At 41.7% G+C, this 23,920-nt stretch overlaps 2 protein-coding genes across 3 annotated transcripts in view; both read left to right on the top strand.

The window, feature by feature from the left end:
- The window catches only part of LOC140247810 (neural-cadherin-like), a 36,965-nt gene extending 32,352 nt beyond the window's left edge, over positions 1 to 4,613 (top strand). Inside the window, exons 29-33 of the mRNA XM_072327814.1 lie at positions 269 to 533; positions 745 to 925; positions 1,948 to 2,201; positions 3,187 to 3,341; positions 3,753 to 4,613. Of these exons, the coding sequence (XP_072183915.1) occupies positions 269 to 533; positions 745 to 925; positions 1,948 to 2,201; positions 3,187 to 3,341; positions 3,753 to 4,154 (1,257 nt within the window). The 3' untranslated portion in view covers positions 4,155 to 4,613. The remainder of the gene's footprint in view (positions 1 to 268; positions 534 to 744; positions 926 to 1,947; positions 2,202 to 3,186; positions 3,342 to 3,752) is intronic.
- Positions 4,614 to 4,747: 134 nt separating this feature from the next.
- Positions 4,748 to 23,920, top strand: part of INTS8 (integrator complex subunit 8) — a 24,675-nt gene continuing 5,502 nt past the window's right edge. Inside the window, exons 1-21 of one of the 2 annotated variants that reach the window (XM_072327815.1) lie at positions 4,748 to 4,956; positions 5,908 to 6,082; positions 7,742 to 7,882; positions 8,249 to 8,320; positions 9,517 to 9,568; positions 9,950 to 10,132; positions 10,637 to 10,744; positions 11,456 to 11,611; positions 12,089 to 12,189; positions 13,176 to 13,317; positions 14,533 to 14,603; positions 15,298 to 15,473; positions 17,511 to 17,644; positions 18,203 to 18,313; positions 18,925 to 19,126; positions 19,624 to 19,745; positions 20,770 to 20,954; positions 22,089 to 22,122; positions 22,438 to 22,494; positions 22,578 to 22,639; positions 23,108 to 23,226. In XM_072327815.1, coding sequence (XP_072183916.1) covers positions 4,827 to 4,956; positions 5,908 to 6,082; positions 7,742 to 7,882; positions 8,249 to 8,320; positions 9,517 to 9,568; positions 9,950 to 10,132; positions 10,637 to 10,744; positions 11,456 to 11,611; positions 12,089 to 12,189; positions 13,176 to 13,317; positions 14,533 to 14,603; positions 15,298 to 15,473; positions 17,511 to 17,644; positions 18,203 to 18,313; positions 18,925 to 19,126; positions 19,624 to 19,745; positions 20,770 to 20,954; positions 22,089 to 22,122; positions 22,438 to 22,494; positions 22,578 to 22,639; positions 23,108 to 23,226 — 2,533 coding nt within the window. In that variant the 5' untranslated portion in view covers positions 4,748 to 4,826. Of the gene's footprint in view, positions 5,073 to 5,907; positions 6,083 to 7,741; positions 7,883 to 8,248; positions 8,321 to 9,516; positions 9,569 to 9,949; positions 10,133 to 10,636; positions 10,745 to 11,455; positions 11,612 to 12,088; positions 12,190 to 13,175; positions 13,318 to 14,532; positions 14,604 to 15,297; positions 15,474 to 17,510; positions 17,645 to 18,202; positions 18,314 to 18,924; positions 19,127 to 19,623; positions 19,746 to 20,769; positions 20,955 to 22,088; positions 22,123 to 22,437; positions 22,495 to 22,577; positions 22,640 to 23,107; positions 23,227 to 23,920 lie in introns of both variants that reach the window. The other variant, XM_072327817.1, reaches the window with a different exon arrangement.

Raw genomic sequence — 23,920 nt, 5'->3', positions numbered from 1 at the left:
GTCCTCAGAAATGAAGCACAATCAAAACAGTGATGCTTGCTGATGAAACAATATAGGAACATCCTCTGCAGAGTAAAAAGCTGGTATCTCTTGAACTTGCAGCTTTCTTGTGGTAACTTTTCATCTGGAAATAAAGCACTTTCTTACACCCTTAGAAACAAGAATGCCATTTCAATTTTAAAAACTCAGGTCCATGTTTTGAGGCAGGACAGTGCAATAACACTCAGAAGGGGATATGTTATTATTAAAGGTCTTTATTGTCTTTTAGGTGGACGAGGGCTACTTTTGTGTTAACTTCAGCTTGGGGGACAAAAGTCACTCTCTGAGAATGAAGACATTACGTATAAATAATGGCCAGTGGGTTCTGCTGACCATGGAACGCTACAACAACGAGTTTACTCTGCGTGTCAACAGTGGTGGTGGGGATCAGGAAGTGACATCTGTCTTGGGCACAGATAGGTGGTTTGAGATGGACTGGGCGAGTGTTGTGCTAGGAAACCGCCTTCCCAGTCATCCAGAGAGTGATTTCCAAGGTAAGTGATGTGATGAGCTGTCAATCTGCAGATGGGCCAGGACATATAGGCACATTTCCTGTAGGTCTTCTGAAACAAAACATAGAAGTGATGTAAGGATCTTTATAAATATTGAATTCTTCTACAATTCAGAAACACGTTGAGGGCAGGGCTTAAGGTGGGGAACTTGATAACTCAGTGTACTTCACTGCATGCCTCTGCTTTGCTGCAGGTTGTTTGCGTGATGTCCAGCTCAATGGCCAGCCTCTACTTGTGGAAGGCAGGAGCACAGAGTTTGGCTTCGTTCTGAGACGGCAGGGTGTCACGATGGGATGCCATTCTGGTGCCTGCAGCAGCCATCCCTGTTACAGCCCCTTCCTTTGTGTTGATCTCTGGAGAAAATATGAATGCCGGTATATTAAGCTATTTTTTTTTTTCATGCAGGGGTGGTTGGGAAGCTCTTTTTTTTTCTACCTTTGGTCAGGCAAATTGCTTTCAATAGCAGAACTCCCTGCTGCTTCTGGCCAGAGGGAAGCCAAAGACAAATCTTGCTCTCCATTTCATCTCCGATCATGGGCCTAACTTGCAAATTTGGTGTCAAACCTACTTATTCCACCATTTTTTTCCCCCATAATGATAAGATCACACACCAGGGATATTTCATGCCCTTTGATGAAAGCTGGCTTGTTCTCTGCTAGTCTGTATGAAAAATATACACTTTTTAATGTGGAGTATATATATTGTGTGTACATATATGTACAACATATAGAGAGAATATATCATATATGAGTTCTGTAAAGAAGTTGGATTTAGTCATACTTTGTATGAAGCTGTCAAAAAAATGAGTTCTAAAATTGGCTGCCAAGGTTCAGAATCAAAGCCCACCAGTTAGTTCCTTAGAGAACAGCCAGCTAAATCAAAATACGGGCATTTATGTTCCAAAATAACACAAACATACAGGCAGGAGAAGGAGAAAGTGCCACTTGAATTCTTTCAGTAGTCAAAATTTGGCATATCTGAGGTCTCACAAGTTGTTGCTGAAGAGACGTGTCTGAAGCATGCCTTGAGGCACTCTGTTCTTCAGTCCTGGTGCAAAAGATCAGTATTGAGGCTCTTCTGCAGAAAACAGGTCTGTGTTCCTCGCAGTATTCCTGCATGGCCCCTCTGACTACATATCAGAAGAAATGATTTTCTCTGCAGATTCAATGGCTGTTCAGAAAAGACCAATGACCATTTCTTTCCCAAAAATCCAGATGAACGTTATAAAGCTTATTCTAAGTACTAACCAGCCTTTTTCCCATTAATCTCAGCTATCTACTTCTGGCTAAGGGTTTTTGAACACCTCTGTAGAAAAAGGGTTAGTGCACTCAAAAGCTGACATTCAAAAACAAGTGCTTCACCTGCCTTAAAGATACCTTCTGCTTTTGTTGGACAGGTGTCCAGCTGGGAAAGTGGAAGTGACTGACAATCTTACAGGGCTCAGACACTGTACTTCATCACCTTGTGGACACTGGACCTGTAGGAATGGGGGTACCTGTGTGGCTCAATCCCAAGACAAGACTATCTGCCAGTGCCCTGAAGGCTACAAGGGAAGATGGTGTGAAATTAGCCAGGTGAAGGCTGGAAGACCTGTTGGACTCAGCTCTGGCTCTATTCTGGCAATCAGCATGTGTCTCCTTGTCTTTCTAGGTAGGAAAGCAAGTACATCTCCTTTTTGTTTTCAAATCTTGTATCCTACTCCATTGAATCAAGTGTTTTAGCCTTGGATGTTGTGATCAGTTAGGAACTCATTTAAGGATGCTAAGGAACATATATTTACAGTTTACTTGCTTGAAGCCATTTGAGGAAAATTTAGGACTCCTGTCTTCCAGAATCACTTATTTTCAGTCCTTCATAAATAAGGATTTTCACTGGTGTGTGCAAATCTGTGTGCAGCCATATCCATCTGAAACTCTCACCTCATGAATGCCCCTGCATTCATATTAAGTACGATCTACAGCTAGCATGTGCTGTTCACATATTAGGAAGGTAGAGAGCTTTTTTCCAGAGGGTTTATGATCTTAACAGGCAAATCTCATTAAGAGTGCAGGGCAGAAAGAAATGTTCACAATGTATATTCTTTTAGGCACGCGTTGGCTGAAATGTTGGTACACTGTAAAACTAGTTGTTTCTCATATATTAAAAAAAAAGTGCATACATATCTCAGAATAGTAATGACTCCAATGATTATTTTACATTTGTAACCTTCATTAAAACAGTGTTTTACTTACTTTGGATATCTTATTTACTCAGGATTGGTGAAAGGCCAGAGATTGGCCAAAATGCCTTCTATTTAAATGGATTCCTTTAGGTAAGTAAAATACTCTTTTAATGAAGTTTATGTTATAATATGCATATTTGACTCTTTACCTTCCTGAATATAAATTGTTTATGTATGAATGGTTACACAGTTTTTATCTGGGAATTTGACTGTCAGATTAAAAGTGGATTAAATGTGGAGGTTGGCAGCCCTGCATGCTGCAGGAGGTTGGAGCTTGATGATCCTTGAGGTCCATTCCAACCCAAGCCATTCTATGATTCTATGATGGTTCCAGGAATCACGTAACTACTTGTTTATTGTACATCATATTTTGTCATATGCCGTATAACAAATATGTGTATTCATTTCTTCCAGCTCTCTTAGTTTCCTATACAGTGTGGAGTCAGTGGGGAAGTTCAGGGTTTCGGAAAGGAGGAATTTACCACATTCCTGAAGAGCGTGAAAGCTGGGAGGATGTTAGAGAAAATGTCTTCAATTATAATGAAGAAGGAGGTGGAGAACATGACCAGGTATGATGCAGCTTCAATCCAGTCTTTGCAAATCCAGCCTTTGCAAATCTAGCCTTTCGTTACCTTCCTTTCCCATCATTTTTATTTTTTCCTCTATTGTCCTTAGCTTTTTGAGTGGGAGAATTCAGTGTAAGCTGGCCTTTTCATGCTTGTCATCTGTGGCTACCATTAAGGGGCCTCCTCTGGACACACCGTTTTAGGTTTACTTGAAGACTGCCATCACCCAAAGGGCATGGTCTGAACTCAGCCCTCTCTTTTGTTCAGCTTATAGACAACTTGGAATCCAGTTTTGTGTTGCATCGGGCTTAAAAACATTTTTTGCACCCGTTTTCTTTTATATTCTCTTTCTGACATTTGCATTTTTGTTTTTGGTTGTTTTTGTTTGTTTGTTTGTTTGTTTGTTTTTCCCAGAATGCTTACAATGTAGATGAACTGAAGAAACCTCTCCGTAACATTCCCCACTTCTCCTTGAGGTCAATGTTTCCATATTCCAGGACACCCACCGGACCAAAAAGAGTCTCAGTCCCAAACCATGCACAGCAAAAACAATCAACATCAGCTGTTAGCGGTGTTCCAGACTTCAAGGAATATGTTTCTCAAATCATCCGGGATGCGGACAATGATCTACAGAATCTTCCAGCCGACACTATTCATTTCTACTGCTTGGAAGGAGAATGCCCTCTAGCAGCGAGCCTTAGCTCCTTAAACTCCATTAGTGGTGATGAAGATCTAAATTATGACTGCCTCCAAGAGTGGGGGTCAAAGTTTGACAAGCTCAAAGAACTCTGTGAGCCCTCACATGAACATTTGTAACTGGATTGGAAGGAACTTGAGATGTTGCTGTGACAGATGGACGCTACTTTTAAAAGATGCCCTTTTTTTATACATAAAGTACACCAAGTAATTTACTTGATATATGTTTGTAGTTATAATAGTATGAAATGCGTTTCCCAGGAAAGTAGTCTTTTTTATATGTACTATATAAATTGTTATTTAATGGTAGAAGCGCTAAGGCTTTTAGTTTTCTTCAAAGCTGTGGAATGCAGGATTTGAGTACTAGAGAATTATAATATCCCTTTTTGTTTGTGTAGAGTGCAGAGAGCTACTAGAATCATCCTGGATGAAAGAACTTTGCTTTCTCCCTGATGACTTTTACCAGGGGGTAGCAATGTGCAGGGCCCTCTTGCTTTCAGCCGCATTCCTTTTAGATGTTGAAATAAGGGTTATAAAAGTTAAATATAAAACATATTAAATGCCTGTGGTTCTTGTCAGCTTTTCTCTTGTGCAGTACCGAGGCCAGTAGCGGCCTTCACCTCCGCCATCTTCCCCCCGCCCCCACAGCAGGCGGGGTTTGGGCGCAGCACCGCCCCTGACGCAGCGGGATGCGGGGCGGTGCGCGGCGGCCATCTTGTTGGCGGGACCGCCTCCTGGCGGGCGGGCGCGGTGTTTGTTGTGTCCGTGGGTGCCCGCGGGGCCGCTGCAACGATGAGCGCCGAAGCGGCGGACCGGGAGGCCGCCACCTCCAGCCGGCCCTGCACTCCGCCGCAGACCTCCTGGTTCGAGTTCCTGCTGGAGGAAGATCTGCTGGAGCAGCACCTGCGCAAGCCCTCTCCCGGTGCGTGCGGCGCGGCCTGGCCCCGCTGCCGGCTCCTCGCGGGTCTCCGTCTGTCTCGGCCGCTGCGACGCGGCCCGGCCTCTCCCCGCTCCCTGAAGGCTGCTCGGGGCGCTGAGGTACTCCGTGCCCGGCGGTATCGCGGCTGGAGCGGTGCGGGGCCTGCGGGCCCGAGTGCGGCAGACCGTGCTTCTTCTGCAGCAGTCATCCCGTTTAATGGGCTCCTGAATTCTGCGTTTCCTGGGTTCTACCAGCAGGCTGCGGACGCAGGGACGCCTGTGACGGCGTTGCTTCTACAGAAAGTCGATTGAAGCACAGTCGAGAGGCGAGATCGCTCATGCTCACACCTTTTCCAATTACAAATATCAATTATTAAGTTCTTCAGAACAGCCCTGCGGTACTGGGGAGTCTTTTATTGTATGCTGGAGCGTCTTTGGTTTTCATATATCCCCAAGATCAGACAAATGGTGTTTTCTAGGTGTATTCAGAAATGCCAGAAGCTCCTCGTACCTACTTGTAATTCTTCTCAATAGTTTGAAAAGTGGGTATCTATTTTTACAGCATCTTGCATGATTCAGATCAGCACTTATTTTCCATGGGTGCGTGTACTAAAATTTTGCTGGTGCAAAATATGGGAAATAAATGACAATGTATGAGTGCCGTGGCTGTGGTCAGCTAAATATGAAGGCTAAATAAAAATGCCAGTCTGATTCAACATGAACAAATACCATTTGGAATTAGGATCTGACAGGTGGTTGTGTTCTCTGTGTAGTTGATAAGGAGATGAGATGGTTTTCCTGTAGAGCCTGCTGTAGCAGGGGATGTTAGACTTGGTGATCTCCAGAGGTCCCTTCCAACCCCTATGACTGGTTCTGTGTGTGATCGTGGCTGCAACAAGAAATGGATTTCTGGGCTTAGCTGCCTTCTGACAAGTGGCTGTGTTGTTCTCTGCAGATCCTCCCCCTGTGCAGCTGATTGTCCAGTTCCTGGAACAAGCTTCCAAACCATCGGTGAATGAACAGAACCAGGTCCAGCCACCTCCTGATAACAAAAGAAACCGCATTCTAAAACTTCTTGCTCTTAAAGTTGCTGCTCATCTGAAGTGGGATTTGGATGTATTGGAGAAAAGGTACGGTCCAAATAGCTCTTTACTAAAGCTACTGCTTTGCAGAGTTACTTAGGTTGGAAAAGACCTCCAGTACTAATAAGTGCAACCACTGTACTGTACAGAAAAAAGCACCTGGTGTACAATAGGCTTTACATATACTTTAGCTGTATGTGCATTTGCACGAGGTAGGTTTTTTTAAGGCTGCTTCCCTTCTTGCAGGAGGAACTTGTGACGTTTGTTCATGGCATGCATTCTGTCAGCACCTTTTTAAACTACAGGCATAATCCCAATTCTAAACTGAGCCCTACTGTATGACGGTATTGCAGTGATGCTAGGATTCAGTGGGATCACTTGGTCCATCCACGGTGTTTTGGTTTGTTGGGTGTTTTGTTGGTTTTCTTTGTTGGGCTTGTGAAATAATCCAAAGACATTTCGGTTACTAATTGAGTGTCTCTCTATGTAGTAGCAAGTGCTCATCTTCTGTGAGCTCATGATCCTTCAGGTTGTTTTTAGTTGAAAACTGCATGGGGTTGGTTTGGATTGATTAAAAACAAACAAGCAAACAAAAAAACCCTTTTTTTTTCCATAAAATTTCTGCTGTTGTGAGCAGCTGAATGATGTTGAGGCAATAGTGGTTCAGCTGTTTTCAGTTGTACCTCAGAAGCTAGTAGTGATGGGAACCAGTCTGTGTGCCTTCTGGTTTTACCAAGGGAGGTTCTGTCCCACCTGGCATCTGGCTTCATGTACTGCAGCTTGCAATGGAACTGCAGGGCGCTAATCCAATTCTTAGTCTTACCTGTGGTGGTTGGTGATGGATGCAGCAGAAGGGGAGATAAGCCATGACAGCACAGACAGATGTGGTCTTTATGTGAGTAAAGTTCCCCATGATGTGGAAATTGTTTACCTACTGGATGTACGATCTGTGATTACTTTGAGACTCTCACTAGCTGGGATATGCTGCAGTAGATGACTGAATTGTTGTTGGGATGTGTCTGAACCAGACTGATACAGCATACATAAAAGTAGTTCAGCTCTGTTGGAACTGCTTTCCTTTTCTACTTAATTTAGGCTAATAACATTGGTAACTGTTTTACATCCCTGATCTAGAATGCCGTCAGATGCAGAGCATTTCGTTCTGCTGAATAGGCAAGAGTGTATAGTCTAGTGTTCAGAAGAAAGGTTGAGTGAACTGGGAACTGAGAAGCGAAGGCTCTGGGTAGGCCTCATTATGGTCTTCCAGTATTTGATAGGAGCATATAAACAGGAGGGGAACAGCTGCTTAAAAGGGTGGATAGTGATAGGACAAGGGGGAATGGTTTTGAACTGAGACAGTGGAGGTTACAGATTAGGAGGGAGTTTTTCACACACCAGGGTGGTGCTGCACTGGACCAGGTTGCCCAAGGAGGTTGTGGATACCCCATCCTTGGAGGCATCCAAGGCCAGGCTGGATGTGGCTCTGGGCAGCCTGCTCTGGTGGTTGGTGACCCTGCACATAGCAGGGGGGTTGAAACTGGATGGTCATTGTGGTCCTTTTCAACCCAGGCCATTCTGTGATTCTATGATTCCCTACTTTGTGACATTTAAGTAATAAGGTAGTACTGAGTACCAGTGTGTATGTCACATAAACATTCCAGAAGTAGATTTACTGTGTCAAGTACTTTATTCTCTTATCTTTCATAGCTTATCTGTTCCCGTATTGAACATGCTACTGAATGAGCTCCTGTGCATCAGCAAAGTTCCCCCAGGGACTAAACATGTGGATGTTGACCTGTCCAGCCTACCCCCAACCACTGCCATGGCCATACTACTCTACAACAGATGGTAAAGTACTTTTAAGGCAATGGCCTTAAAACCACAATAGGGTTATATCATTTGTAAGCAGAATGAGAGAATCTCAAAGTAATGTTAATATTGCGGTCTCTGGGTAGATTATAGTGAGGAGCTAAGTCGAAAAGGTGATTCTACAGCTGTTTCTATTCCAGTAAAGTAGTCGAGGGAGTGATTTGCACATTTATAAAGATAAAAAATGTTGCTGCCTTTTAACTTTTTAAACATTTCTGTAATAGCACCGGATGTATTCTAGTGATTTAAAGTAAATGATATGATAAACTGATATTTTAAGAGGCATGTCATCTTCTTACTATTGAGGCTAATGCTGTTCTTTGCTTACTTTTCTCCCCCGTGTAGGGCCATAAGGACCATTGTTAAAAGCAGTTTTCCTGTAAAGCAAGTGAAACCTGGTCCACCTCAACTAAATGTGTAAGTTACCAGTACAATTCATTTGGACTTAATATGTATTTTGTAATCAGAAATAGAACTTGTAATTGGATTAAATCACGCTAATGTACAGTTGTTTAACATGGTTAATTGTAATGTGGAAAACTTGTGTTTAGTTCAAGTATATTTCTGTCAAGCACATTTAATTTATCTGTATTTGCATGGTTCTACTTCTTTAGTACCTTATCTGACTTCATAGAAGTGTGAAGAATCATAGGAGGAAGGGAGATGGCAATCTCTATGGGACAGAAAGCTTATTCTCTAGTTTAAACAAACTATTTCTTACATCCTGTTTAACTTGCTCTGGCTTGTTTGATACAGTTTTATTATAACAATTTACCACACTCTATATCAGATAATCTGAGAAATAATGCAATGATTTTGTTGGTTTCATTGGGCAGTACTAACTTAAAGTCAGTACTGAGTTTACATGCTAGAAGTTGTGCAGCTTCAGTTACTGCCTGTTCTTGGAATGGACGTTTACATTTCATATTTGTCAGATAAATTTGGAAGCATCTCAGTGGTGCTTTTCATATGTTTTTGGGGTTGTGGATACCCCATCCTTGAAGGCATTCAAGGCCAGGCTGGATGTGGCTCTGGGCAGCCTGGTCTGGTGGTTGGTGACCCTGCACATAGCAGGGGGGTTGAAACTGGATGATCGCTGTGGTCCTTTTCAACCCAGGCTATTCTTTGATTTTGTGGTATGATTCTATGAATGATACTGTAACTGGGATGAGTCTGTTAAGCATGTTGATTGAAAATAGTGCTAGTGATTCCATTAGTAATCCTGAAGTGTCCTATCTCTATCCAAATCTGGTTGTGATTTTGCTAGTGAAGCTTTAAGAGACTTCAGGATGTGCAAAGTGATTGCTTTTGCTGCTATTAACAATCTGATTTTAAAAATAAATCAATAAAAATAAAATAAAATTTTAAAAAAGGAAGGCAATGAATACTTTGATACTACCTTTTAATTAGATCATATTCTCATCTAAAGCCTTTCACTTTATATGATTATGTCAGATAAAGATAGCTAAGAACATTCAGTGGTCTGGCATAGCGATGTTAAAAAGGTAGTTAAGCAAAAGGTATTTAGGAATTAATTGTTGTGGCTTTGAATGTGAAGTAATGCGATGGTTTGCTTTAGAACTGAAGTGTTGACCGCATCTCTCTATTTCCAGGATGAACCAGATGCAGCAGGAAAAGGAGCTAACTGAAAACATTCTGAAAGTGGTGAGCTTTTCTGTACTCTTAATTTTTTATTTGAATGTATGTGTGATGTGATCATCTCCTTTCCATTCACGTGTACAGCTTTGTTGGATTCAGCACACTTAGGTGATGTTAGCTGCTTCTAGCATTTCCTACCGTTCCTTCGTGTTTGTTTTGGATGCTGTTGTTTCTGTATTGGATGTTGTATGGGATTTGTTTTGTGAGGTTTAGCTGTTCTCTCTTCAGTCCATGCTTGGAGCTGTGTGAAGCAAGCAAGCTTCTACAAAATCAGTGTGAGACAAGTGTGCTAAAGAAATTCTTGTCTATTTATTTTGCTGTTATAGTGTTAATTTAAATCCAAAAAGCTAAACTCATAACTATGTTAATGTATTTGAATTATTGTAGTTGAAAGAGCAGGCTGCTGATTCCATCCTGGTGCTAGAAGGAGCACTTAAATTGAATAAGGATCTCTATGTGCACACTATAAGAACTCTGGATTTGTTAGCCATGGAGCCTGGTATGGTGAATGGAGAAACGGAGAGTTCCACAGCTGGGCTGAAAATCAGTGCAGAGGAGATACAGTGCCAGGTACTGTACCTTCTAGACCAAAGCTTTCTGTTTATTTCTGTTTCTTCAGACAAATTGTCATGTAATATCTTGAGGCAAGCTGCAATATTTTTCTGTCGATCTTTTCTTTGTTCTATCCGTAAAGCAATAAAATACAACTGACATCATTTTTATGCCGATAGATGCTTCTTTCAATATTGTAAATATTATCACTCTTTTTTTTCCCCCCGAACTCTTTGCTTTTTCCCACTCTGGAGTAAAGCACTGTCTGACAGAGACTGATGGTTGCAACACTGTTACTGTTATGTGGAAATCATACTGTTGTTTTGTACTGCCCGCGCAGTTACCCCTACTGAGATCACACAAGTAAAGAGGAAACAATTGAGGCATGTGGGGAAAGATGCACGGTGTACATAAGATAAAACTGGGGGTAGTTTGAAGAACATGTAAGAAAAGATAGGACTGAAATACTTGATGTTATATAAATTTCGGAGATAATGCTTTCTATATCAATGCTATTTGCAGGTTTGCTATGACTTGGGTGCAATCTACTTTCAACAAGGAGCGACAAATGCGGCTCTTCATGAAAATGCTAAAGAGAAGTTTTTCAAAACAAAGGAGTTGATTGCAAAGGTAATGAGTGTTTTATTGCTGCATGTTCAGCTCTTCTAAGGGGGGAAAAAGTAAATTGTTGCTTCCTTCTTTAGCAATGTAGTAACTGCTACAAGTGTTTGTTAATAATCTTCATGGGATTTTGATGTCAGTTTGGGGTGTTTTGTGTGTGATTTTTACATTGTGCTCCGTTACTGTTTTCATCTGTTTTGTGTTGAATATTTCCTTATGCAAATCGTATTGATGTAAGAAGTGCAGTGGTGGTGTTTTCAGTGCTAAAATTAACTTGGCTGACCAGGACATTCTGTTCCATTAGTGGTATTCTAACAGTGATAGTGTGTTTTTGAGGAAGAAAACCATACTCACAATTGGCGCTTCCTATTCTTGTTTATCTAACTTTCCATTGGAAATCAGGTTTTTCTCACCTCTTTTGTTATGAAAGAAAACTTTTGCATTTACAACTAAGATCTTCCTTTTGCCATTTGCTTTTTATCTGTATTTCCAAAACTGCCAAACTCAAGGTTTATTTCAATCGACAAAATACAATCTAAGCTGTAAATAGCACATACAAGAGCATAAAAATGTGTCGATATGCACACATCCTTTGCTATTTTTTGGGTTGTTGTTGTTATTGCTAGGGGAAACTGTGATTTTTCCATTTGTGTTTCAGAGTTAAGCTCACGTTTCATAATATTTTTGATCACTAAGATTTAATGGATTGCTGCTTTTCAGATCGGTTCGTCTTCACTTCATTGTACCATAGATGAAAAACGGTTAGCTGGATATTGTCAGGCTTGTGGAGTTCTTACCTCGTCTGATGATGATGCATCTCAACAGGCATCTCCGTATAATCAAATCCATAACTGCATGAAATCTGGCAACTATCAGGTACTGTGGTTAATGCCCATTTACAGCGGAGTGTTATTTTTGTTATTGCGTTGGTGATTCCATCTGATTTGGTGGGAATTTCAGGAAATACTTAAGTGTTTTGTTCAACCATTAACATACTGTTATAGAATACACTAATATAGAAGTATAATCTGATATATATCAGATTAAAATATATTGGATTCCAGACAGTGTAAATAATTTCTACTAGCTTATAAGTGGCTTTTTCAGTCTAGCTGTAATTCTTCGGATTTCAGAGTATATTGCTCCTAAGATGTGTATGTTTTTACCTCCTGATTCTCTGATGAGAAACAACTTTTTTGTTGTTAGTTCTCTGTCTAGTTGTGTGTAGTGATTTTTAATGTTACGTGTGGGTATAAGCTGCTTTACTTTCTTTGAACATTTTAACAGATAGAAAATTATTTTATTCATATTTGAACTATCCAATGAATGATTCCATTTGTGTCTGTGTTGCAGGATTTGGTGAAGATATTCCTTGAAGATAACCTAGCCCTCAGTTTACCCGTTCAGTTCAGACAATCAGTGCTAAGGGAGCTGTTCCAAAAAGCTCAGCAAGGGTGAGGCATACTTTAATGATCTATGCAGTGTTGATGCAAATATATATATACACACACATTTTTTAAACTTATAACTAAGTTAGTGCCTCTTTGAAGGTCTTCTGAAACTTGAAATCAAAGCTGATAAGTCTACTGTACTGAGCAGTGATGTTGCAGGAGGACTTCATTGGGAGCACTGGCCCTACGCTTTGCCTGTGAATAGGTGCCTTGTGCACTGCCACACCAGCCCAGTCCTGGAGAATCAGTATGGGACTTTAAACAGACACAGATATGCAAGCATGTTACGATGGCAGCTTGTGGATGACTCCTGAGAAATGCTAAGTGTGTGGCCATATCTGAAATTCAGCCTTCAGTGGAATTTAGGCACTGAAACCAGGGCTGTGAGGAAGGCATCTTCATTAAATGGAGATAACTTGTTTCTGAGGGGAAGGTGCCTACAGGCATGTCAGTTACAGAGAGTAAGTCTATATTTCACAAACAGCCATGGGAAGGAAAAGATAGTAATTAGGACAGTTTCAGTTTTCAGGATCACAAGATTTAGAAAAGGATCTTAGAGAATGTTCTTATCAGTGTACTCACCTACAAGAGGCGCACAGCCTCAGAGGAGGGTTCTGTAGATTATGTGCTTTGACTTTGTCTGATGATTGTGCATTCTGAGGTGTATGAACATGTCTGAAGTTGTTTTGGCTGTCAGTGATGTGTAGGGTGTGCTTACTGAGACTTGTGTCAGCCACACTGCTCTAGTTGGGTCCCAGCAGTGCAGGGAATGAAGCTTGCATGTGAAAAAGAGCAGTGGTCTAGGAGGTAATTCTTTGTCAAAGAAGTGAGGTCTGGAGTAAAGTATGTAGATTCTGAGTCATTTTTTTTCTGAGGTGTGGACAAAGGCATGTGCTCCAGTCTTGTCTTGGGATCTGATGTGGAGATTTGCCTTGATATCAACTGTGTTTGTCAGAGAAGTCATGACTTTGAGTTTTGTATTCGTGCAGGAATGATGCTCTGGATGAAGTTTGCTTCAAAATCTGTGTATGCAACACCGTCTGTGATGTATTGCAGGGTCAAATAATTGATATTCAGTTCTGTCAGCTGTTCCTCAAACCCAACAAAGAGAAAATAGACTTCCTCCTGGAGGTAAGGAATTATCACCTGAAACTAGAAGGAGAAATGGTATTTAATGGAGTACATCTTTCCTTGATTAACTGTATTGCTGTTTAAAGTAACACTTGCTTCTGAAGCAGAGAAAAGTGTGTTATAAAGTAAGCTCTCAAACTTTATTCAGCTTCATTACAGCTAGCCCAAATACACTTCGTATCATTCTTCCATCTGTATTCATAGTTCATCTGCTGGGCTGAAGCTGTGTTGATGTATTGCTTCAGCTTGGATTTGAAATTGCTGCGTTTCCTTCCTTCATTAAAATGCATAGCAATATAATGGAATGTTTATTTTGAGGAACAAAGGAATGAAGTCAGAGTGAGAGAGAGACTCTGGAACAAAGTATCTGTGAAGATGACCACTCTTGCTAGATTTTACAACAAACTGGCCTGTGGTGAAGCAGCTCAGTTGCTGTACATGTGAGACTTAAACTCTTGCCCTCTGTGAAGCTTTTTAAGAAACTGTTGCTATTTAGAACTTACTCTTTTTGTTGCCCTGCTGTTCATATCCTCTGTTGCTTAATTTGGGTCTTTTGCTTGTCAGCTGCAGCTGTTCTCTTCAAGTATGTTTCACAAATTGACTGGTGTATTCTGTACTTCAGAGCCAGCAAAAGCTCTTCCAACTGTTTAAATTAGGAGCAAGCCTATTTCTTAAAACAAAAGATTCCTTGCAAGCTGGTAATTATTCAACTGTTCAGTTCTCTTGAAACACCTTCATTTTTTTGAACAAGTTAATCCTAGTAGTTTTACCATTTTGCACTTTCATAGTATCATAGTATCATAGTATCATGCGAGTTGGAAGGGACCTTAGAGATCAAACTTTGAAATATTCATTCATTTTTAAACTCCCACAGAAGGACTTTGCTATGTACTTAATGATGTTTTTGACTGACTCACACTGTGACATTCAGGGTTGGCATGCCTAAATACCTGAGGAATTGGCAAAAAAAGAATGTGGGTTATGTCAAGGAAGGTCACAGTTGTCTGAAACGGCTTCTTGTATCCCAGTTGAAAGAGATTCTGATCCATCCGTGATAGCGATAGTATTTATCAGGTAACTTTGTTGCCTCCTTTGAGGAGTGGGTTGCTACCTGATACTAATGAGTTAGAAGACTGGAAAGCAACGCTATCTCTAGCAAAATATTGTTAAGTTTTCTGAGCCCTGGCTTAATTATTTACTGCTTCCTTTTCCCAGGTTTGTTCAAGATCAATAAACTTGGAAACTGCATCTGAACCTCTGAAGAGAAAAATGGCAGCATTTCTCAAGTACGTATTGGCTCTAAGGCATCATGAACTTGCATCTTATAAGCAATATCACAGAATAACAGAATTGTAGGGGTTGGAAGGGAACTTCTAGAGATCATCGAGTCCAACCCCCCTGCCAAAGCAGGCTCCCTACACCATGTCACACAGGTAGGCGTCCAGGCAGGTCTTGAATATCTCCAGAGAAGGAGACTCCACCACCTCCCTGGGCAGCCTGTTCCAGTGCTCCGTCACCCTCACTGTAAAGAAGTTCTTGCGCACATTCGTGCAGAACTTCCTATGCTGAAGTTTCAGCCCATTGCCCCTAGTCCTGTCCCCACGCACTACTGAAAACAGACCAGCCTCGCCACTATGGCTCCCACTCTTCAGGTATTTATAAACCTGGATCAAGTCCCCTCTCAGCCTTCTTTTCTCAAGGCTAAACAGACCCAGTTCCCTAAGTCTCTCCCTGTAGGGGAGATGCTCCAGGCCCTTCACCATCTTTGTGACCCTCCGCTGGACTCTTTCCAAGAGATCCCTGTCTTTTTTGTACTGGGGAGCCCAGAACTGGACACAGTATTCCAGATGAGGCCTCACCAGGGCAGAGTAGAGGGGGAGGGGGAGGTAATATAGTGCAATATAATAAGTACTTTTGAGAACTTACAACTCGACAAACAAATGGTTTATTCCTGCTGATGATTCATTTTTTTTTATTTAGAAACCTGTGTTTGAGTTTGGAAGACCTTCAGCTTGTCTTCATGATTTCATCTCACGAGCTGTTCATAAAGCTTCTGAAAGATGATGAACGGAAACTGCTTGTAGATCAAATGCGGAAGAGGTCTCTTCGAGTCAACCTGTCCACAAAACCTGTGACTTCATTTTATGATATCCCAGGTAATTTTCAATGTTTCTGTTGACTTATATGTATGTAGCTACCTGTTTTCGTACCTGAAGTTGCTACGCATAGAACTGTTCTCAGAACAAGTTCAGAGAGAATGGTTTTAAGGGTTGAAGACTTCTCACCTTCAGTCAGTGAATGCCCTGCCTTTTCAAGAAGGTTGTTCTGCTTTGTATCTTAGCTGAGTGTGTGCTTGCTGACAAGTGAAAGAGAGGTATGGCAGTTGGTTTAAACTGGATCTGTCTGGCAGCTGTTCCACAGTAAGGGGCATTTCTTCTGCCTTTGGATTTACGTTAGCTCTAATGCTGGTGTGACTGATGAGCTGGACCAGGAATACCATCTGGATGAAGTTTTTAACCTATCAGTGTGTAACCACGGTATTTTTCAGCAAGCTCATTTCCCAGATGCAGCTGGCTGGCTGTGCAGCAGCACAGCTCAAAGCTAGTATAAGAAAAAGGCCTACGAGCTGCTGAGTGGACCTGGGAAAAGCAAACCTTTTCTGCTCTAATGCAGTCATGCATTGACTTTAATGAGTTGTGAAAATATGTTTTTTCACTAGTGCATTAAAGAAACACTTCCTGGTACAGATCTTGAACTTTATGCAGATCTTCAGGGTAACTCTTCGCTGTAGCAGGGACAAAGGGATACCTGGGGCTGCTGTTGTTAAAGAAGGGGATATTGCAAGCAGCCCCTTAGGTAAGGAGCGTTGTGGGTTTAGCATGACCTGTATGTGGAGTCACACAAGAGGATGTAAGGGGCCTAAAAGTGCATTAGCTCGACATGCTACAATTTATTTCCTTTGCTTTTCATCTACAGATCATCTGATTTGAAGCTATAATTTTTATGCTACAATTTTATGCCAATCACAAATCTAACTGAAATAAATTTAGCAAGAGTTTAAGCCAAGAACATTTGAAGACTGTTGAATTTATGGGAAAAGTTGAGAATGCAGACACATGTACCCCATGGAGCAGGAGGGCAAATGTTAAGAAGGAAAATGAATGACTGATTCTTTTCTTGGCTAAGTGATGAATTATCTCTTTTTGTGGCTAGTATCTCAAATATGACAGAGGAGCCTTTTTTCTATTGTTTTGCTCTTTATTTCTGGAACTTCAGCTTCAGAGCTGTAATCAGGATGGAGAGTTGGGCAGAGAGGAATCTTACAGTTCAACAAGGACAAGTGCAAAGTCCTGTGCCTGGTGAGGAGTAACTGTGTACATCAGTATAGGTTAGGGTTTGGCCTGCTGGAATAAAGCTCTACAGAGAAGGATCTGGATGTCCAAGTGGACCACAGGTTGACTATCACCAGCAGTGTGCCCTTGTGACCAAGAACACCAATGGTATCCTGGGGTGCATTAAAAAGAGCACAGCCAGCAGGCTGATGGAGGTTCTACTCTGCTCTGATGAGGCCACATTTGCAGTACTGTGTCCAGTTCTGGGCTCCTCAGTTCAAGAAACACATTGAACTTCTAGGAAGAGTTCAGTGGAGCGACACAAAGATGATGGGTGGCCTGGAGTATCTCACTTGTTAGGAGAGGCTGAGAGACCTGAGGCTGTTCAGCCTGGAGAAGACTGGGGGGGAATCTTATCAGTGCTTATAAATGTCTGCAGGGTGGGTGTCAAGTGAGTGTGGCTAGGCTCTTTTTGGTGATGTCTAGCAACAAAACAAGGTGCAGTGGGCGCAAACTGGGAATTAGGAAGTTCCATGCAAATATGTGGAAGAAATTTTATACTGTGTGACAGAACACTGGAACAGGCTGCCCAGAAAGGTTATGTAGTTATGTAGTCTCCTTTAGAATTATCAAGATCTATGTGGACATTTTGCTGTGTAACCTACTCTGTGTCAGCAGGGGGGTTGGACTGAAGGATCTCCAGAAGTCCCTTCCAACCTCTGCAATTCTGTGATTCTATAAAGGTACTGGCGTATCCACTGTCCTTAGTGTATTGTTTAAAATGTCATATACTGAAGTATTGTAAGGATCTGCATTATGAAGGAATGCCCTGGAAGCCTCATTGCCTTTTTTTTTCCCTAGCTTCAGCAAGTGTCAATATTGGCCAGCTTGAACATCAGCTCATATTGTCAGTAGACCCTTGGAGGATTCGTCAGATCTTGATTGAATTGCATGGTATGACTTCTGAACGCCAGTTCTGGACTATTTCAAATAAGGTAATTTATTCTACGTGGTCATATGATTGAACTGATTTCTGTGAACAGTAAATATTTTACCATAGATCCTCAGTGTATTATTTTCATTTTCCTCTCTCCACGTAATGGTGGTAAAAATAACAGTGCATGTCTAAACTGACGTTCTGTAATTAAAATACTGCAACAAAATGCCTAAGCTTCATTTTAAGTAATTGCTGTTTGTGCTGCAAACCTGTTGCATGAGAGTAAATTTCTTTAGCTTTTGTTTGCAGTGCTCTGACCAGTTTGGAAGAGAGAGGAATAGATTTCTTTTGGTTAAGTTTTTGGCTTTTTTTGTCTTTGTCTTCCAAGTGGCTGCATACTCAGCATGTGAACAAAGTACAGTAGGTAGCCCTTTTTAGGGTACTTCTGTGTGCCTGAGCCATACCTTACTGCTGGTGGAATGCAAACATTTCTGAAAGATTTGGCACTTAGAAAGTAATTGCTGTCCACATTTTGAGCTTTATTTTTAGTATTTAAGCACATGTATGCATTCTAAAATCTGTTTCTGTGTAAATGTCTTGCATGTTTCTCTCACAGTGGGAAGTACCAAATGTTTATGGCAATGTTATTCTAGGAATCAAAGATAATCTGACTAGGGATTTGGTCTACATCCTTATGGCGAAGGGATTACACTGCTGTGCAATTAAGGTGAGCAAGCCATCCCAACTTGCTGTGAGTTGGTTTGAGCAATTAAAGTTTAACAACAACAGCATAGAAAGCCCTTTTTGAGAAGAAGGCCTGAAGAATCAGGAGGTGATAGAGATCTGGTAACGAACTGTGTGTGTGATATAACAGTAAGTATTTCTCTCAGTTTTTCAGAGCAAGGATAATGGCTTTCCAGTGAGTTGGGCCTGGAGATCATCTCATTCATACACTTTGACCAGGATGTACTAAATGATGTATCTAAACTCAACGCATTGATATGAAGAATTTATTAGAATGCTGTTTTATTTGCCCTGTAATTGACTGTTCTATAGTTTGCTGATCTACAGGGAAAAAACAAAATGTCTGCATAATATGCTTATACACGACTTACGTTATGTTTTAGCTTGAGCTTGTTTTGTTTGAAGAGCCTGAAACTATGGCAACTGTTAAGCTTAATAGCAAGTCCAAATAACTCAGTAATGCAAATGGTAATTGCGAGTTTCCTAAGCAGTGTTGACAATGAACATGAATGTTCCTTCAGCCAGGATTTCATCTCTGTTGTCTTTCCTTATGAGTCCGTTCAGAGCCGTTAATGTGTAACTTCTTTGCTGTAGGATTTTGTCCACGCTAAGCAGCTTTTCGCTGCCTGCTTAGAGCTTGTGACAGAATTTTCTCCAAAACTCCGTCAAGTCATGCTGAATGAAATGCTGCTTTTGGACATTTACACACACGAGGCTGGACCCGGTGCTACTGGGGAACGTCCTCCTTCTGATCTTATAAGCAGAGTCCGAGGATACTTGGAAATGAGAGTACCTGGTAAGTATGTTGCTCTTTGTCCTGAGATGCAGTGAAGCACAAAGCTTTATTCAGAACAAATAAATGAATAAAGAGCAACAGCTTTGTATTCATAGTATCATAGAATCATAGTATCGTGCGAGTTGGAAGGGACCTTAGAGATTTAGGTATTTCAGTTGTATAACTGGAAAAACAATAGTGAGGCTTGACATGTTCTTTTCTGTCAGTCTTTGGAAGTTGGAGGTAAGAACAGGAGCATCATGATGCCTGCACGTTGCTAAACATCAGCAGTTTCTGTTGGGTACCACTCAGAGGGTTTGAACAGGATAAACATCTGCACTTTCATCTGCTCAGTTTTCCTAATTGGTAAAGCAGTCCGCGTGGTTTCATGCTGAGGGAGTGGTGTTGTACTGCTGCAGTTGGAGGAAGCATTTAATCCTCTGTTTTTGTTGGCTTTGTTGGTTTCTTATAATGCTGATTTTCTCAAAATAAAATTAAAATGCCCATTTTTTTCCCAGATATTCCTCTTCGACAAGTTATAGCTGAAGAGTGTGTTGCCTTCTTGTTAAACTGGCGTGAAAATGAGTACTTGACCATGCAAGTTCCATTACCTCTGGTTCAGACTAATCCTTATGTAAAGGTAATGAGCGCTCAGACTCAAAGCCTTGTCAGACTGTAACTGGCTTTTTCATGTTGAGGTCTCTTGCACTTCTGAAAGCATTTACCTTTCTGTCACCAGAGTGCTGGTTTCCTTTGTTGGTATAATAAGTGAAATGTAGCAAAGTGGAGGACCTAGGCTGAGCCACAAACCAGCGCAGCTGACAGCCTGGTAGCTGGTAAAAGACTTGCAGGCCACAGAACAGATGAAACAAAGTGCATTATCCCTTAGGCCAGCTGAGGTCGGTTCCCTAGGTGGTGGGTTTGTGTTGGAAGGAACCCCAAGCTGAGTGCTGGAACACCTTGCATGGAGGCCTGGACTCTCAGCTGGGATTCAGCCCAGGCTTATGGAGGAGATATGACTGGTTAAGATATCATTCACTGACTATTTCTGTTCCTAGAATGCTTTTTTCCCCCCAAACGCACTGTGATAGCTCTGCTTGTGAGCCTGAGTCCAGTGTTTAATTTCTGGGGGCATTCAAGCACTGCCCTTTGTGAAACCTTGTGTTCAGAATAGTTCTATGGGAGCATTCTAGCATCAGTCAAGCAATAAAGCTGAACTGCAGTTGCATTATGTGATGTTCATTTTTGGCCAGGTTTGGTTAGCTGAGGTGCAGCTTAATTGCCATGTTGACCATTTGATTTCTCTGTGTAGCAAAGAGTGCCACTGCAACATTTTATTTCAGGTTGTTTATTGTATAGATATCAAAGGGATCGAGTCATTTTAAAACTTTTTGTGCAATGTATTATGTGAATAAGTGGAATGTAAGGCTTGTTTTCAGGAGCTCTTCATAATGAAGTACCCCATAAAGAAACTGCTAAAGGGAAGATTGTGTTGTTGTTTTATTCCTGTCTTCCACATTACAGATCAGTGTCCTCTGCTGCAAAGTTCAGCTACGTTGCTCTGTAGTTTGTAGCTTAGAATTGTTTTCTTGACAGTTTCTCTTTGCTTCAGTGAACATTCAGAGAATCTCTATGCGTTGTATTTCTTCCTTTGCACTGCACAGCTGGGGCAGTTGTTGGCTGCTACATGCAAAGAACTCCCAGGCCCCAAGGAAAGCAGAAGGACAGCCAAAGATCTCTGGGAAGTCGTTGTACAGATCTGCAGTGTATCTAACCAGCACAAACGGGGGAACGATGGCAGAGTGAGTCTGATAAAGCACAGAGAATCTACGCTAGGCATTATGTACAGGTGTGTTTCCTTAAATTGCGTTTAAAGGTTGTTTGAATTGTCTACTTCTGGCTTTAGGTTTTGAAAACAAGATATTATTCAGGCTTGAAACAAAGCCCGTGGAGAGTGGAATAAAAAGATATTGTTGAGTGGAGTCATTTCACTGTCAGTTACATAACCTCTGCTAGCCTTCATGTTGACTGGTGTGACTGATTTAGGGCTCTGATTTGTCCAAATAGTTGATGTTTTTGGGCTCTTCTCAAATCAAAGGCCAACTGGGAGCTTCTTGTTATGGTAAAGTCTGGAATGTTAATACAAAGTGACTATCATGCCTTTTGGAGCTTGATGAATCATAGAATGGTTTGGATTGGAAGGGACTTTTAAGATCATGTAGTTCCAACCCCCTGCTGTAGGCAGAGGCACCTCCCTCTAGACCAGGTTGCTCACAGCCCCATCCAGCCTGGCCTTGAATGCTTCCAGGGAGGGGGCGTCCACAACCTCACTGGGCAACCTGTTCCAGTGTCTCAGCACCTTCACAGTAAAGAACTTCTTCCTAATATCTAGTCTAAATCTACCCTCTTCCAGTCTAGAACCATTTTCTCTTGTCACTACCTGCCCTTCCAAAACCCCAGCCTTCCTGTAGGCCCCTTCAGGTACTGGAAGGCTACTGTAAGGTCCCCCTGGAGCCTTCTTTTCTCCAGGCTGAAGAGCCCCAGCTCTCTCAGCCTATCCTCATAGGAGAGTTTCTCCAGTCCTCTCATAATCTTCATGGCCCTCCTCTGGACCCACTCCAGCATATCAGCATATCCTTGTGTTGGGGGCCCCAGAACTGGATGCAGGTACTCCAGGTGAGGTCTCATGAGAGCAGTGGGGCAGAATCACCTCCCTCAACCTGCTGGTCACAATTTCTCTTGATGCATCCCAGGATATAATGGCAGCTTCTTTACCTTTTTTCAGTTATAAAAGTGGAATTTGCTAGCAGCTGTGTTGAAAGCGATTGAATATTTTCATTTATATACCCAGTATTTATAAGCTTAGAGCTGAAGGGATGTTTTGGCAGATGAAGGATTTGCTTTACTGACTTGTTTCTAGTGAATTAAGTTGGTGCTCTCAGTTGTGGATGGTGACTCACAGATATTTGTGTTCCTGATTTAGGAGCGAACTGCTGTCCTTCATCAAAAAGCTTCGGGTAAGTTGCGTCGGACCTGAATATGTTTGGAACCAGAACTTTCTTTTAGTATCACATTTCTTTGCAATTTAACACAAAAAATCCAGAAAAGCGAATGGCTGAAGAGCTCAGTGTATGATACCTGCTATACAGCAGTGGTGAAAGTAGTCTGAAACGATTGAAGATTACATAAAGAAATGCTCTTGCAGTGTTCCTGTGCTGCAGGGTTCTTAACAAAACACCGATTATAGCAATGGCAGAACATATGACGTAGCTTCAGAGCATAGGGGGAAAAGTGGATTTCCCTGATTTCATGGGAATATCTTTTCTTTACAGGAACCATTGGTTTTAACTACAATATTGTCCCTGTTTGTGAAGCTTCATAATGTTCGGGTTAGTATCTTTCATACGGATGGCGTTAGGGTTTCTTGAAGCGCTTACCTTTGTAACCTGCTTTATTGTCCCTCTTTCCTTAGGAAGATATTGTGAATGATATTACAGCAGAGTACATCTCCATTTGGCCCTCATCCATTCCCAAGTAAGATCATAAACACTCAAGGGCAACTTAAAAGATATATGTAGGTCCTTGGTTTGGTTCCAATTGCTGTGCAGAAGTTACCACTGTTAGTATGACTTTTGGCATATAAGGGCATCGCTGACTGTTGTTGTTTGTAAATAGATCGGTCTGATTGTGCAGAGGTTTCTGGTTCTAACTTGATGGTACTGATAGAGATGCTGGTGCAAGAAACAGGGTTACTATTTAGTTGTTTTAAGTTGTGTACTTTATGGAGCTGCATGGAGCTGTGTGAGCTTTATGATAGTTTGGTATATCTGAAATGTGTTGTTAAAGGTGTTGGAATAATTGACAAAATATGGAGTGGCCTATGGGATGTTTTGGTTTGTCCTGGCCAGACTGAATTGCATTTCTCCAGTTGGGAGGCTCCGTGGAGCTACAACTTTGCACAATCATCCAGGAGTTCTTTCTTTCTCCTTTCTTTCCCTTTAGCCTTCAGTCAGTGGATTTTGAAGCCGTGGCTGTTACAGTGAAAGAGCTTGTCAACTATGCGCTGACCATCAACTCCAACAACCACTTCTGGTTAATTATCCAGGCAGATATTTATTTTGGTAAGCAACGCCAGGATCTTTTTGTAGTTGCATGCATGGGGACAGTGTTTATTTTGAAGTTTACCTGCCTTCATAACCCTCCTTGTATCCCTTATGGAAAGAAGCTTATATGATGTGACTTCAGAGTCTATGGGGACAGTAGTGTAGCTGACTTTGCCTAGGAGGCTATCTGAGCTGACACAGCTTTCAGTGACTCCTGTGGTAAGGGAAACTTTCAGAGTTGCTGTAAGTTTTGCTTCATTCAAATGGTATATTAGTGTAATATTAGTGTTTTATTAAGTGAATAAAAGTTCTGTGGGTCGCGTTTGTGTTCAAATGTGGAGATCGGCTTTCCTGAAGCAGAAGATGAGCAAAGAGGATCTGTATCTTATACAGGAGGTATCTAGGGTTTGTAAACAAGGAAACATGAACTGGTTTGGAACTGGTTGCGGTGGGGAAACCCTTTCCTGTCTTTCTGTCCTCAATCTGCCTCTTCCCTGGTGCTTATCCCAGGGGCTCATAGCTGGGAACAGCCAACACACTGGGACATGGAGCAGTTCAGGTTCTAGGCACCACAACCACACTGCAGCAATTAGCACTGCCTGGGGGAGCCTTGCAGAGCCTGGCTGGTAACTCACTGCCCTGCCTGGAGTCAGGCTCTGGGAATGTCATCAGCCACTCACTCACTCTGCTTACACGGTGAAGTATGAACTTT

This window comes from Excalfactoria chinensis, chromosome 2 (genome assembly GCF_039878825.1).
Source record: "Excalfactoria chinensis isolate bCotChi1 chromosome 2, bCotChi1.hap2, whole genome shotgun sequence".
NCBI lineage: Eukaryota > Metazoa > Chordata > Aves > Galliformes > Phasianidae > Excalfactoria > Excalfactoria chinensis.
This window is presented reverse-complemented; position numbering and strand designations above follow the sequence as displayed.